This window comes from Trachurus japonicus, chromosome 6, assembly GCF_045865225.1.
Source record: "Trachurus japonicus isolate A0001 chromosome 6, Traja_1.0".
Taxonomy (NCBI): domain Eukaryota; kingdom Metazoa; phylum Chordata; class Actinopteri; order Carangiformes; family Carangidae; genus Trachurus; species Trachurus japonicus.
Window position 1 is genome coordinate 2,604,575 of NC_140912.1, and position 15,404 is coordinate 2,619,978.

General features: G+C 42.3%; 1 protein-coding gene across 6 annotated transcripts in view; it reads left to right on the forward strand.

Moving 5' to 3' along the window:
* Nucleotides 1-15,404, forward strand: part of LOC146985345 (septin-7-like) — a 125,353-nt gene that overhangs the window by 96,256 nt on the left and 13,693 nt on the right. For all 6 annotated transcript variants that reach the window (XM_085778271.1, XM_085778273.1, XM_085778269.1 and 3 more), the window contains 5 exons: nucleotides 6,905-7,005; nucleotides 7,122-7,256; nucleotides 10,564-10,681; nucleotides 11,653-11,745; nucleotides 11,876-11,972. In XM_085778271.1, coding sequence (XP_085634397.1) covers nucleotides 6,905-7,005; nucleotides 7,122-7,256; nucleotides 10,564-10,681; nucleotides 11,653-11,745; nucleotides 11,876-11,972 — 544 coding nt within the window. The remainder of the gene's footprint in view (nucleotides 1-6,904; nucleotides 7,006-7,121; nucleotides 7,257-10,563; nucleotides 10,682-11,652; nucleotides 11,746-11,875; nucleotides 11,973-15,404) is intronic.

Sequence of the window (15,404 nt, forward strand, 5' to 3'; positions counted from 1 at the left end):
CCCGTGTTTCAGTCCAAACACTCTATGTAAGTGATTGCTGTCGGAAGATATAACTATTTAAGACTTATATTAACACAAATATATCACTTACTTCTGCTTTAATTTCTTTCGGAACAATTTCTCATGTCGGGGCTTCAATACAAGAGGGACATTACAGACGAGCACTATGGAGGTATTTGGATGTTTTTTGGTGTGTCTTTTTGGACAAAGAAAGTTGGTATCCATTGACAACCATTATATGGACAAATACTGCTGCGCGGACCCCCTCGTAACTCAGAGAAGGAACGGAGGACTCTGAAAATTCTCACAGCTCTTAGTCGACATGAGGGTGAGTAGATAATGAGTGAAATTTGAATTTTGGGTGAACTATCCCTTTAAGTACAGGTAACACAGGTATTAAAATGTATTTGACTGGGCTTTGTTCAGCTCAGTGGGTTGAACAGGCACTCCATATGCAGAGACTACAGTCCTTGCTGCAGCCAGCCCCGGTTCGAATCCTGAATCTGGTGGCCCTTTGCTGCATGTCTTTCCCTCTTCTCTGCCTCCCCATTTCCTGTCTCTGTCAACTATCTTATCAATTAAAGGCAAAAAAAAACCCAAAATATACTTTAAAAAATGTATTTGATGGTTGGCATGAAAAAGGTTTTACGCAGAGAGCCAGTTGAGTTTATGATGGTGTTGTAGGATGTTGTATGGATGTTTCAAATGTTACACATTGGAGCTGCCAGGTTGTTGCAGATATTTACCAATGATGATCAGAGGAGTTAAAGATGGTCATACACAAGAGAAGGAAAAACAATGCCAGTGATGTTTGGTCTCATTGTTGGTGGCAGTTTATTCTGACCATAAAGTCAGCGGTTTGCTTTCCTTTTGTGTGTGTAATGACATAGTTATTTTAAAACATCAAATTCCTGCTCGTTTCTTGAACACAAACATTATCCAACTTCAAAGCTCCAAGGCAGAATGAGCTGTGGCCGTCACGCTGCCGCGGAGGGTGTGATACATATAGAGAAGACAGAGGAGAGGAAGAGAGTGAGGATGGAGTGTCATGGAAAAGGAGAGAGAGAGAAAGAAGAGGGGAAACAGCAAGGCCCCAGGGCCGGCTTATGTCCTTTTATGGTCATGACGAACTGAGGAAGAGCAGAGATCGTCCAGATGCTTCTGGAGCAGCAGAGGACAGAGGGAGGGTGACGCAGAATACAACTATGATGAAAAACTATGATGAGGTGTGGTGGGTGTTGAGGAGGGGGAGTTGCCTTGCCACAGCGGCGGGCATGACAGCATCCTGAGTTAGAGATAGCAAAGTCGTAGGCAACTGGGGAGAGACAAAGAAAAACAGGGAATGGGGGTGAGAGCTCCTGTGGTTCCCCCAGGGTCTGAGGGGGTCAATATCAGGCCAAGAATGTTCCCATGAAACGCAACACCCACCAACCACCCCCACCCACACACACAGTTACATTATTCTGTACAACATTCAAAATACCAAAACCTGCAGACAAGCAGTGCAAAGATTCAAAGATTTCAAATGATTTAAAGGGACAATGAGGAGTTTCTCCATCGGCAGAACGAAAAATTCCGCGACAATAAAAAAGTCTCATATTAATGTGGATGAATCTACGCTACCCACACTTGTTAATGGGCCCATTTTCGAAAAAATATATTGTTTTGTCTCTATCGTTATTTTGTTATTATTAGTGTTGGCGGAAATGCTGGGCGAGCCGACCAGCGTTTCCTTACTTTCGGTTTCGCGGCGAGTCATGAGAATAACGCCGCCGAATCGCCGTTTATGGTCGGAACTACGACGGTATCTGATCGTCTTCGAACCTCTGACTTTAATTCTTGATGAATGCAAACATGAGTCTGTCTTGCGCCGGTTAAAGAATTTCACGGTGCGCGCAGAGGCTCAAATGTAGTGTGAAAACGCTTTGCTTTTCCAAAACTCCTCGTTGTCCCTTTAAAATCAAGTATAGTAATGATGATGGTTAAAAAAAAGGGATTCTTTTAGCTTTGACTTTGAGTTGGGGGTTCGTCTCACATCATCTGGGAGGTTAGTCCAGATTGTGCTGCATGATAACAAAACGCTGCTCCACCATGTTCGTTCTAACCCATAGGACAGTCAGTTGGCCGGCCCCAGTGGAAGGTTCAAGTGTCACAAGCATGTCAGAGATATATTTATTGATTTATTCATAAGGAACAAGATATTGAAGTCACTTCTCTGAGTAACAGATTGCCAGTGTGAGGATTTTAGAAAGCTTAGATTTTCTGATTTTTCATGACACTAGCAGCAGCGTTCTGAGCAAGATAAAGTTATTGAACAGCTTGTTTTTAGAAAAAGCTACAAACAGACTATTGGAGAAATCTAATCTACTGGGAATATACTGTAGGCTTTCTTTCTGCGTGAGGAGGAAGACGACTCTGGTCTGAGACTAAAACCCTTTAGGCAGAGCTCCAAACACCAGGCTCTGCTCATCACATGGATAATAGCATCCCTACAGTGCAGCTTGGTGGTGGAGGCAACATGCTGTGAGAGCCGGGTGAGGGGTGGGGGGTCCACAATGGGAACCGGAGGACTCGTCAGAATCTAGTCAAACACACAGGTCATGAACAAAACCTGCTGCCGAGTCCTTGAGACCTGCAGAAGAACACTAGTCTACGATAGCTTATTAAAAAAAAGCAAATGGAGGAGAGGGCTAGTATTGCTGTTGTCTTCTGGATAGGCTCAGTTGGATATCTCTGTAAAGTCTGGATGTTTATGACAACATGGTGATTCTGAGCTAAAGTCACGAGTGGTTCCTTCTTGCTAAATCTGATTGCAAAGTATAACTTGATTATGTCGTCCACTGCAGAGCTTATACACAACAAGCACCAACATCTGGAGTTTGATGAGGCTGATCCAAATCAGGAAAGTGGTGTGATGGGGTTCGTTAGATACTTGCTTATATATTTATGACTTTACAGAGAATGTAAGAGAACGCAACCTGCCCTGCTGAATATTTTCTTTCTATGGGCCTAATACGCTGTCATTCAAGTCTAACTCAGCCAAAGACCAGACCAGACTTAATCCTGTTTGTGGAGCATCCTGAATATGCCAGACTCTAAGCATCATATCTGATTGAGCCTGAGAGCATCTGCCTGGAAGAACAGCATAAACTGCCCCAAATCCAGTTTGTAGAGACTCACTCAAGAAGACCTGAAGCTGCATTTGCTGCCAAAGCGGGTTCTATACAAAATGTGAATTATGAGAAACTTTTACCAAAACTCTGTAAATTCAACGGTACAGTGAGTGTGGATTTCCTTCTCTTTGGCCCCACGTTCGTGATACAGATGAGGCAGCTTGAGGTGAGTTAAGTGTTTTCAGCCTGGTGTGACCCCTGGACCGACTGTTATGGTTTTGTACACTGGGGCCGTGTCTTTGCAGATAGATGCAAGTTGCAAAAGCAGCTGTTGTCTCCCTCCATCTTGGTGATTCATTACCATCCAGTGCGCCACAGGCAAAACCTCCTGCAGCCTCTGAGTCTGGAGTTTGTTGTGAGCCATTTAGTTTGACTGTTGAAAAGTCAATATTTCACAATTTAGTCCTCAATTGTTAAAAGACGCTTTTTAGAGAAAACAAACTCAAAGTAGAATTAAAAAAAGAGAAGATTTTTGGTGTGATACTGAAATAATACAGAGTAATTGAAACCATGCAGTCAAAGAGCTTCACAGATCTTATCTGTAAGACTTTATCAGTTCCTTCATTCATCAACACTACTGAACCTTCAGTCTGTGATGTCTGACACTGTGTGTGTCCTCGTCCACAGTGTCCTAAATTATGGGCTGTGAAAGCGAATCAGGTGATGTCACTCACTGTATCTTTTGCCTCTGCACATGACAGCACCTCTCTCTGTCTGTGCACCAGCCCACTGAGAGATTGGCTCTGCTTTCTGGCGAGACTGAACACATTAAGATTCCTCTGCTCCATCACTTGCATCCAACCTCATGTGAACCCCATGAGCGCGGCGTGGCCATATCTGCCCTCTTGCTAGTAGCAGTTAGCGTGTGCAAGTGTATTTGCCACGGGCGCTGTGGTCTGAGGCTGAGGAGAGAGACGGGGTCAGTTTATTTTTATTCCAGAACAATCTCATGTTTTGTCGCTCGCTCACATTCCCCCGGATCGGATTTCTTTTTAAATGATGGTGTTGAGACTGACGGCATTTTTGAGGTTTTTCTCCCAAATTTGTTTTTCTTCGCAGAACTGGTGGAAATAGCAGATTTGGTTTTGAGATGGCAGACATGTCATGCACAAACACTTACAGTACAAACACACACTCTAGAACGCACACGCTGGATGCACAATTAAGCTCACATATGTCAAATGGCTGCGGTGCGTGATATATACGCTCAGCTGTAAAGTCGGACAGATTATCTGAAGGTTTGTGGAAGCTGAAGAATGTTTGTGTTAGCGAGAGGGCTGTAGTTTGAGTTAAAGGGGTGATCCTAAAATAACTAGATGGCCTTGTGAAAGTATGCGGCAATGTGAGGGAACAGCAGAGGAGCTGCAGGAAATGATGGATCTGTGGGACTGACTGTGGATATATATATGTGACTGCTTTCCTGCTTTTACCATTTCAAACTCTGTTATTTTAACAGCAGTACGTCGGGTCCTGATTTACTTGAGCACCGTGGGGCGGCTGCGGTTCAGGAGGGAGCAGAGGGTAGTCTGCTTACCAGGAGGTCGTGGTTTGATCCCCAGCTCCTCCAGTCCACAGGTTGAAGAATCTGTGGGCAAGATACTGAGCTGTATCAATTGACGCTGGTGTGTGAATGTGTAGGCAAGGCAAGACAGTTGTATAGCCTGTTTTTACAAACAGTTTGTCTCAAAGGGCTTTACATAGCATCATAACAACATCCTCTGCCCTTAGACCCTCACATCCACTGAGGAAAAACTCCATGGAAAACCCTTTTAACAGGGAAAAACTGGAGAAACCTCAGGGTGAGCAACAGAGGAGGGATCCCTCACCCGGGACGGACAGACGTGCAATAGATGTTGTTACAGACAAGAAAACAGTTTATAACAGAGAGGAGAGGAGAGGAGAGGAGAGGAGAGGAGAGGAGAGGAGAGGAGAGGAGAGGAGAGGAGAGGGCTCCATGTAACCAGATGTGTTCCCCAGCAGTCTAAGTCTATAGCAGCGTAGCTATGAAATGGTTCAGAGCTACCTGAACCAGCTCTAACTAAAAGCTCTGCCATAAAGGAAGGTCTTAAGTCTAGACTTAAATGTAGTAAGAGTGTCTGTCGGCCTCTTTGTCCCATGGAGAGAGCTGGTTCCACAGTAAAGGAGCCCGGTAACTGAAGGCTCTACCTCCCAGTCTGTTTTTAGCAGTTTGCGGCTCTGCTCCGACAATTAAAAGTAACGAACCTACTCCTAAAACTATAGGGATTATGGCAATGGGCCAATTTGCCAAAATGTTGAACTATCCCTTTAAGGTATTTTGTACAGCAACTATGACCCTGTTCACAATCCTCTGCAGTTTATGGAACAATCCTGTAAATGTGTTTTTTTCTCTGATTTGTGTGGTATAGATGAATAATAATGATGAGAGGTCACTGCAGCTTTGCGTTTCCTTCACACAGCCTGCTTCGTGTCAGTTCAAGGATGCATTCATTCAGCAGTGTATTAGTGACGGGTTGGTGATCATCCATCTCTCACCTATTTACACATCGCTGCTCTAAATATTTGCCTCTTGGAGGAAGGAATGAGTCTGAGCGCTCACACATAGGAGCAGCAGATAGGAGGATCTCTGAATCTCCCTGCAGGCTGTGTGGGTGCACTTGTAGTGTGTTGATGTACCATCAGGGACCTGAGTGGGACGGTGGAGTGTAGGCCGAGTGTGTGGGCCCACTATTGCTGCCAAAATGGTTTTTCTGAAGTGTTGAATCCTCCTGGAAGTTCCTCAGAACTTTCCTACAACAGAATTTACGATACGATACGATATGACTGATAACTAGGGTTGCAAAATTCTGGGAATTTTCAAAGTTGGAAACTTTCCATGGGAATGGGCTTTATGCACAGCTCCACTACTTCCTGAAATAAGCCAGCTCCTTTATTTCCTGTCTTACATTATTGGACCAACTGATTAATCCAGGTGTGTGTAAGCACTGCTGGCAGGTCAGACACACCTGGATTAATCAATTGGTCCAATAATGTAAGAAGGAAATAAACCAGCTGGCTTATATCAGGAAGTAGTGGAGCTGTGCATAAAGCCCATTAACGAGAATATATGGGAATAAACGGGAATTAATCCAAAATTCACTAAATTTGAGGTTGGCCCTTAAGAGGGAACTTGAATATAGTTGGGGAAAATATATTGTAGCATAATCTTGGCTAAAACAACCAGATTTAAGTATACTTGTACACTTGAATATCTATGCTATTCCTTAATCACATGCACACAGCACACTGCTTACTGCAGGGGCTATTTTCTTTCCCAACATTCATGTTTTTGTTGTTCAGTAAAAGAATTGATTGTTCATACAAGAATTAAAACTTGATAAAGTTCTACTCACAAATGTGTTTTAATTGTATTGTCTGATTGGATGTCTGATTATTACAAAAAAAATATTTACATTTATGTTTGGATATGATACAGTTTGTTTAAATTACCCCCAATTTCCAGTTCATTCCCATAAATTCCCAATAATTCCCATAAATTCCCATGATTCCCATAAATCCCAATAATTTCCATGGAAAGTTTCCAATTTGGAATATTTCCATAATCCCCCATCTTAACTTCCCATGGAAAGTTTCTGGAAATTTACCGGAAATTTACTGGAAATTTGCAAACCTACTGATAACATGCTGTCATGTCATGGAGGCAAGGTTTCATTGTCGGTTCACTGAAGTGTGTGATGTGTTGGGGGTTTCAGGTGGAGCAGTCTAAAGTGCTGATCAAGGAAGGAGGAGTTCAGCTGACGCTCACCATTGTGGACACACCAGGGTTTGGAGATGCAGTGGACAACAGCAACTGGTGAGCAATGTGTTTCGTTCTCCTTTCTTCCTTTTCTCCCCCAGACCATGATGTGGTTAGATTTAGCTCTGATCACTCTGCTCTGTTCTCTCTGATCTTTCTCTCCTGGTGATCAGCTGGCAGCCAGTCATCAACTACATCGACAGTAAGTGTGAGGACTTTCTCAACGCAGAGTCGAGGGTGAACCGCAGATCTATGCCAGACAACAGAGTCCACTGCTGCCTGTACTTCATCGCACCCTCTGGACACGGGTAGGCGCTGCATGGGATGATGGTGTGATGAGATGACACAGATGTTTAGTAAACACCTGGAACATGCATATTAAAAACAGATGAGATGAATAGCCTTCATATGATGTGTATCAATATTTGTCAAAAACAGCTGCTTGTTGTTAATAAAAACCAGTGGTAAATCAAAATTTCAGGTGGAAAGTCTAAAGACAATTAGTTGCAGGGCAGTATAAAATCCACTTTCACATGAAAATCAGTTATTGATCTATTGTTTATGCAAAAATATTGATTAGTGCAGCAGCTTTCAATTCCAAATGTGGACCTTCACTTCACACAAAACTGTCAGTTCTTGTAACCATGGGCCCTGTTCATTAATATTATTCTGCACATGTTTAAATAACAGTTCAACCAGTGACACAAGATGATGTTTGTGAACGTGCCATGAAAACCTGAACATTTTTATACCTTTCTTTGGTTTGGTTTACTCTGAGGAAAAGTCTGAGTTTCCACCCAACTTCGGCTGGTTTGCAGGCTATGAGGGTATAGTGAGTGTGTGTCTGTGCCTTAGACAAGGAGGCTGCCAGCCAGTGTTTGTGACCCACAAAGGTTACATAACGCAGCTCTGCTCATGCTCAGTAGGGCTCTGCTCTCCATCACTGAAGCAGCCAGTCAGAGAGCAGGCTAACAGAGGCAGGCCTCTCATCTCACACAAACACACTCTGTCTGCCGATATATACACTGTGTGTGTGTGTGTGTGTGTGTGTGTGTGGGTGTGGGTGTGTGGAGCTTTGTTTCCAATAAACCCGACAAAAGTCAAATCTACACTTGTGTTTTCATAGTAAATGGATGGTAAATAGACTTGCATTTATACAGTGCTTACCTAGTCTCAACAATGACTCAAAGCATTTTACTGTACACTACTAATCATCCATTCTCCTACATGTGATGCATTTCTGTCTATCACATATACATTCACACATCAGTGATCGAACCACTGACCTTCTGATTTGTGGAAAGCCCACCCATAAGAAAGCACTATGGCATCATGTACATGTACAGGATACAAGGAATGAAGAAATTAAGAGTGCAAACATAAGTTAGATAAGGAAACCATGCTCTTCATCTTATCTCTCATATTTGCAGACTTCCTATACTCCCCAACCCTCCTCTCACTCCTTCACTCTTTACATAGAAAGGAACTATGTGAACATGAGTTTCAATGCAGAATCCTATCATGTTGTGTGTTTTATGTCGGCTCGTTAGCCTGCTAATGTAGTATTTAGTTCATTGCATACAGAGACAGACTTGCTCTGTACTGGAGGAAGGAGATAATACAGCTCAAACCCCAACTGCTGTCATGACTTGAACTCAAAAATCATTCAACAGCATAGTTTACACAAGTTCTCTACAGTAGGAAAGTACAGTAGAATAGGAGAGTAAATACATGAGAGATGATGATCATTATGGTCATCACCATCATAAATAATGTGATTTAGATGCCCTAACTTAGGAATCATACAACATTTGTGATTGGTAAAAGACTGTGACGTCCTTTTAAAGCAGATATCAGTGGAATGTTTTTGTTAATATAAGTCCTAAATAGTCCTATTTTCCGTCAGCAATCACTTACATGAAGTATTTCAGCCTAAACACAAGTCTCTCCGTCACTCTGCTCTGCTGTAACCCGAGGAGAAAATTTTCCTTGTGGGATACAAGTGTTATCCAATGAGGGGAGAGAACGGCATGAAGGGCTGTGTGTGCAGCCAAGGGATGCGCGTGAATGTGGTGACGTAGCACGAGGACCAATTGATGCCTGACAAGGGCGGGGGCTGCTAACTCATGGTGCGTTCAAGGAAACTCGTACTTTGTGTTTTTCCTTCCTGTGAAGTCATACCAGTTCGATCTGGTACGAGTTCACGGGTCGGAAGTTACGAGTGGCCGTTATAGGGAACTTTCACAGACAACAGGACGGTAAAAACACGAGCTACGGGTTACCTGGAACGCTACCAAGTCGTAGTTGTGACTTGAAGCTGTAACTTACGGTTTCAAAAGCCTGCCTTGAACACAGCATTAGCCGAAACGGCCGTGCCACTGATATCTGCTTTAATACAATTGTGCAGTTGTTCTTCAGCTTTGTAGAGGGCAGAGAGTTCATCTCACTCTATGGAGATATTTGCCAAAATATAGTTTCTGAACAAACTGTTTACTTCTTCTGCGACAGCTCCAGAAAAACAGTTTGTATTTCATTTTCTCCAAAAGTCTCTGACATGTGACTGTAGAGTTTGAACTCGGAAACTTGAAAAGTTAACTTCATCCTCAGGCTTCCAAGCCTGGCTTTGGGAGCAGACAGCAGAAGGTTCTCCTATAGTTCTCTCTCTGCTGCTCAGACAAATCACTGTCAGTGTGTGGAGATGATTTACCATTTTACACTGACAGGGGTAACGTGTGAAGATCAAACAGCGAACAGACAGTCAGTGTCGTCTCCACTCCTCAGATCTGCCACGCGCTCTGACTCCTGTTTTATCTGGGGTCACTTCTTCTGATGCATCATACACCAACCTGACCCTGTTCTTACCAGGCGGTTCATTCACTCTCTCTGTGTGAACTAGTGAACCACTAAACAGCTGTTTTGTGCCCTCTTCATTCCTGAGATGTGTAATTCTCAGCCCCTTTACCAGCATCCATCACACACAGCCACGTCCACACATTACAGATAGATAGATAGATAGATAGATAGATAGATCTCCTCCCACTGTGCAGCACATAATCACATTCCTATACCCAGAAACAGTCAGAGCCTCACAGCTGAATATGACTCCCACTTGTCCCTCAGACAGAGATGGAGACCTCATGGAAGTATTATCAAGACAAACTCTCATGAAGTCAATATGACACAACCGTGAGTCGTCACTACAGAATGAGAAGTAATAAGACAAACAGACTGTCATGCTCAGTTGTCTTCACTGTGTCTCTGCTCGAGGCTGCATGTCATACAGCTGTGGCCGGCCCTCTGCTGGTGACCCACATTACTTTTACTCTGAAGGAAGTACAGTGTGGTATTTTGTTTAGAATAACTCAAGTAAATTAATTCTTCATGTACGTGATGAGTCACCTCGCCTGACAGTGCTGCTCAAGGGCAGAGCCTTATATCCCAGTATGCACTGGGTGAGAGACAGGCCAGGGTATCAGTTTCCTGGGTGACCAGGCCCAGAAAAATACATTTAATGAAAAAGATTGAGTCTTGTGTCTTAAACAATAAACCTGTGCAGGAAATGAGTTGGTGATGATGTTTTACATACCTATGGTGTTCTTTCTGTCTCCCTACCAGTCTGAAGCCGCTGGACATTGAGTTCATGAAGAGACTCCATGACAAAGTCAATGTCATCCCTCTTATTGCAAAAGCCGACACTTTGACCCCTGAAGAGTGCCAGCTGTTTAAAAAACAGGTATTTGTATTTGTGTTTATCTTTAGGGGTCTGCATCCCCAACAAAGTTCATGGTAGGCAACAGCTGGTCCAGTTGGTCTTGTTGGTGCGTTCACACCGGCCCTTTGATTTTTGTCGCTGGCAATAAGTTTACATATTAAGTCAATGCAAACAGGCGACCGAGCGATGTTGATTATTAAATCGCTGGGGCTCCAAGCGACAGCGACCGAGCGATGGAGCGATTTTTTGCTCTGTCGCTCGAGATGAGAAATCCCAAGTCTCTGGCCGTCAGTCGATTGTCGCTCAGCACTGATTGGCTGCCGTGATCTGTGCGTAACTATGACGACTACTGAAATCATGGAAACGTAATACAACTCTACCGGTCCAGCAGAGCAAAGCCAGCTTGGCGTTGTACGGCGCTTGTGGGACTTCCACAACAGGTAAACAGCAGCAGCGGGTACAATGTCAGCCATGCTGGACCAATACAAATGGGAAGAGAAGAGCGACTCCAAGCGAGGTGAAATTCGACTGCAGCTGAGTGACAGAGTGATTTTTTTGGAGCGACACGAGCAACAGCGACAAAAATAAAAGGTCAGGTGTGAACGCACCTTTTAAGTGAGGGTTGCCAGGCAACCAGCAGAGATTCTGCCTGAAAGAACAGGAAGGATGGACAAAGTGTTGTTCATAAAAATAGTTCACGACTCTCTCAATGCACAAACTGTCTTTGAAACATTGATGTTAGTGTGTATGTGAAATAGATTAGACACAGTGCATTGATTAATGACCTTTAGTCAGATGTTTCATCATGCCAAGATAATCTGAGAAAAAAAAGCTAGCTAAATATATTTTAAACAAGTATAAAACATTGATCTATTTTTTGAAATGTGTAAGGCTTCTGAACCTAATAAGGAAATTAAAATCCTTCTTCAAGCTACATGTTTGCAGGTCTACACTGTGTATGTAACTGTTTATCTGATTTCTTCCTTCTTCAGATAATGAAAGAGATACAGGAGCACAAAATCAAAATTTATGAATTCCCAGACACAGAGGACGACGAGGACAACAAGCTTATTCGGAAGATAAAGGTAACAGAGCAGACAGTCTTGGTAGCTGCAGTGACAAGTAGAGGTCACAGACAGCCAAAGGTCAGGCTGTGTCTCGGTCAGTGTCCGACCTCTCAGGACTAACGGTGAGCTGTGTGTCTTCACCCTCCAGGAGAAGATGCCCCTGGCCGTAGTCGGCAGCAACGTCGTTATCGAGGTGAATGGCAAGAAGGTCAGAGGTCGCCAGTACCCGTGGGGCGTGGCAGAAGGTAAGTTCACTGCCAGAATGGAAGAACACAACTTCCAATCTATAGCCAAGCTGTTGAATCCCAGATGATAAAACGCGTCAAAGAAATGTGAAGGTTTAATGAGGCGAAACATTTAGGCTCTTTTATTTTGACGGTACCTTTATCACACAGTGACAGGTGTGTGAGAGAGAGAGGCAGAGGCATGCTGCGGTTTGGAGTGTGTCTTGTTTTCAAATGTCCAGCTGTCACAGTTCTCCCTTTGTTGGAGTGGATGAAGCATGATGTTCCTGAGAGTGTGGGGCACGGTGCATGATCTCCACTACGACCCCCCCTGTGTCCACCGAATGTATTAACTACCGGCTGAAACTATGACTTGTCCAAATCTAAAGCAGAGGATGATATTACTGGAAGTTAAAAGCTCACTGATGGTTGGAGGGAATGATTCGGTCGATGTATTTTACTGGATGGCAACGTTCAGGTGATAAATTAATTTAGTTTATGGCACTTCCCGTTTTCTTTGTCACCGGTTATGTAACGTCATGTTGGACCTAATGTTAATCTATCCTCATCTACTGGTGGTAAATGATTTCCATTGGGTTTGATACAATAAGCTGCAGTCAGAGGTGGGAAGTTAGTGAAGAGGGGCTGATGAGTGACACCTGCTGGTTGGTTGGGGACAGTGGACAGGGTTGGGACTCCTGGCTGCAGTTGAAAGGTCAACTTCTGTAGAGAAAGAGGAAATGAGCTTCCGTGCTTCCTATCTGATCTAATTCTACATTAACAAAAGGAAAGGACAAGAGTTCCTTGCGGAAGCAACATTTAAAGCAGCACAACATTTTAGTTTCACCAAGCTAGATGTAGAAACAATATCAATGTAGAAACAACAGAGCAGATGATATATGTTTGTGATCTGATCCAGTATTCCTTGTCTGATCAAATAAGCTTGAAATCAGTTAATACAGATTTGTTCTTTTTAAATCTGTCCAGTTAGGAGTCATGAAAAAAAAACTATACAGCTCTGGAAAACATTAAGAGACCACGACCAAAATGATCAGTTTCTCTGATTTTACTATTAATAGGTATGTGTTTGAGTCAAATTAAATATTGTCATTTAGAGCTTTTATTGGCTAATGACTAAACTAGTCTAAATAACAAAAATATCAAGTCTTTTCAGACCTTGAATAATAATAATAATGCAAAGAAAACATGTTCATATTTATTCCTAAACAACACAGCAAGAATATTTTAACTCAGGAAGAGTTTATAAATCAGTTTTTGTGGGATAATGTCAATGTTTAATCCCAGCAGTGGTTTTTATAATCTTCCTATAAAATCAGATGTGGTTCAGGTGATGACCTCATCAGTGTCTCATTAAGTAGAATGAGTTGTGTTTGTGTTGGTATTTAAAAAAGAAAAGAAAATAATGACTGTCATACATGTAGAGATGCTTTTAAGAAACATTTGTGAAAGTGGTCTCTTATTTTTTTCCAGAGCTGTATTTCATATATACACATTTATATCAAAGTCTAATTTATTCTGAACTTCTAAGTTCTGCTCAGTTGAATTATTATTTTAATGGCTCAGCTTTCTCTGTTTGTATTTTTCTGTAATGTTTCTATTCCCCCATCTTACAAATAAAGTTAGTTGGAAAAAAAAGCTTAGGTAAGTGTCAGTGCAGTCCAGTTGTCCCTGCAGCAGATGTCCTCTTTTGCGTCCTGATGGATTCTCTCCTTCACCTCATGTCATTTTCCACTGAGGTTGAGGAGAAGCGGTTGAACAGGAGGTTATTCTGAGCCCTTGAATCTCTCTGCAGCTCCAGCTTGACTGTTGACACCCTCCACAGGCTGAGCACAGTAGGACAGACGAAATTAAAAAAAATAAAAATAAAAAAAAAGGTTTTGTTTCACTCTTATTTCTTCCTCTTTTTTAAAATAATGCAGCATTCTGTGTGTCTGTGTGTTACTCTGCTTAGTAAAACTGGAACAGTAGAGAGATCACAGGTGGCAGAGGAGGAGAGAGATGCAGCAGTGGTTCCATCTGGATGTAAACCTGCACCCCAACCCATGGAGTCGCTCCAGTATCATTACAGTTTGACAAGCAGTGAAATGAACTGGCAGTTTCTACATTATTACGTGATAACACCCACCCTTCTTCCCCTCAATACACAACAAACAAACACACAAAAACACCATCTTGATGACAGTGTTGGTCCTTAGCCTGACTGATTGACAGAGTGCATTATGGGATGTGTTGTATGAGTATTGCAGCAAGCACTGAGCGAACCCAGCTGACATGAGACTGTCACCTTTTCACCCTCGGCCACAGTGAAGTGTTGTTGCTCCTACTGGTGTGTTCATTTGTGTTCAATTCCCCTGAAAGATGATATGCTGTATCTATCTTTATACAAAGTAATTTACCTTTGTTTCTCTGTGGTTGACCGTTTATCAGTCTTTCACTTTTCATTCTTTCTTTTCTCTCTTTTTTTCTTTTTTTCTTTGTCTATTCTTTTCCATGACTGACAGAGGGCATTTTTGGTAAACAAAACCATCTTTCACTTTATTTCAACCTAATTTTCTCCTCCTCTCCTCCCCCCTCAGAGTCTCCCCTAAACTCTCCATCCCTCCTCTCCCTCCACTTTTTCTGTTGCTGTGCTGTCTCATCATTAGGCTGATGGTCAAACCAATGCTCTGATCAGACTTGGGCTAAACTAAAATTTCCCCAAACACTGGAATGCACCATATTTTGGAAATGTTTGAAAACAAAGAAGGACACGGATATAAAACGTGAACATGTAATATTCCGAAATATGAAAGAACAAAGAAGAACAAAACTGTTCATATGTTCCCAACTGAATGTACAGTAGGCCCACATGCTCGTTGCTAACACTTGAACTTTGAACACTAATGTTGAATGAACCCTAAAAGGTAACACTGGCCTCTTTAAAAACATTCCTGTGGCAATTTTTAATATAGTACGTAGATAACCTACTTACATTTTGATATGCTGTGCAACTCACTCTTGAGTGGGACAGAGTTCCAGGTAGTAAGAAATTGTTATAGAGAAATCCCAAATTTTTTTTGACATGGTCTGTCCACTAGAGAGCACTGCCGACTTTATTTTGAAAGGTTTAGATTGGTCAAATGTCTTTCTCTGTGTCCTGATGATCACAACTCACACAACTGAGGGATACTTGAAAAAAACATTGTTTGATGGATAATCTAATAATAATGAATAAGATAATGATAAATAACAGTTATTCTTTTGAGATGCTGCTGGTTTCAGTAAATCACATAAGCTTAAACCCACAAAATGAAAAGATGAACAAGTTAAAAATCCATCCTGCATTGCTATCTCCCAAACTTTGTTAATGACTTTTTAGTTTGTCATTTATACCTAAACAGTATTTAAAGGTCATCAAAGTGTATGTTAGCAGTGGGGACATATGAATGATTA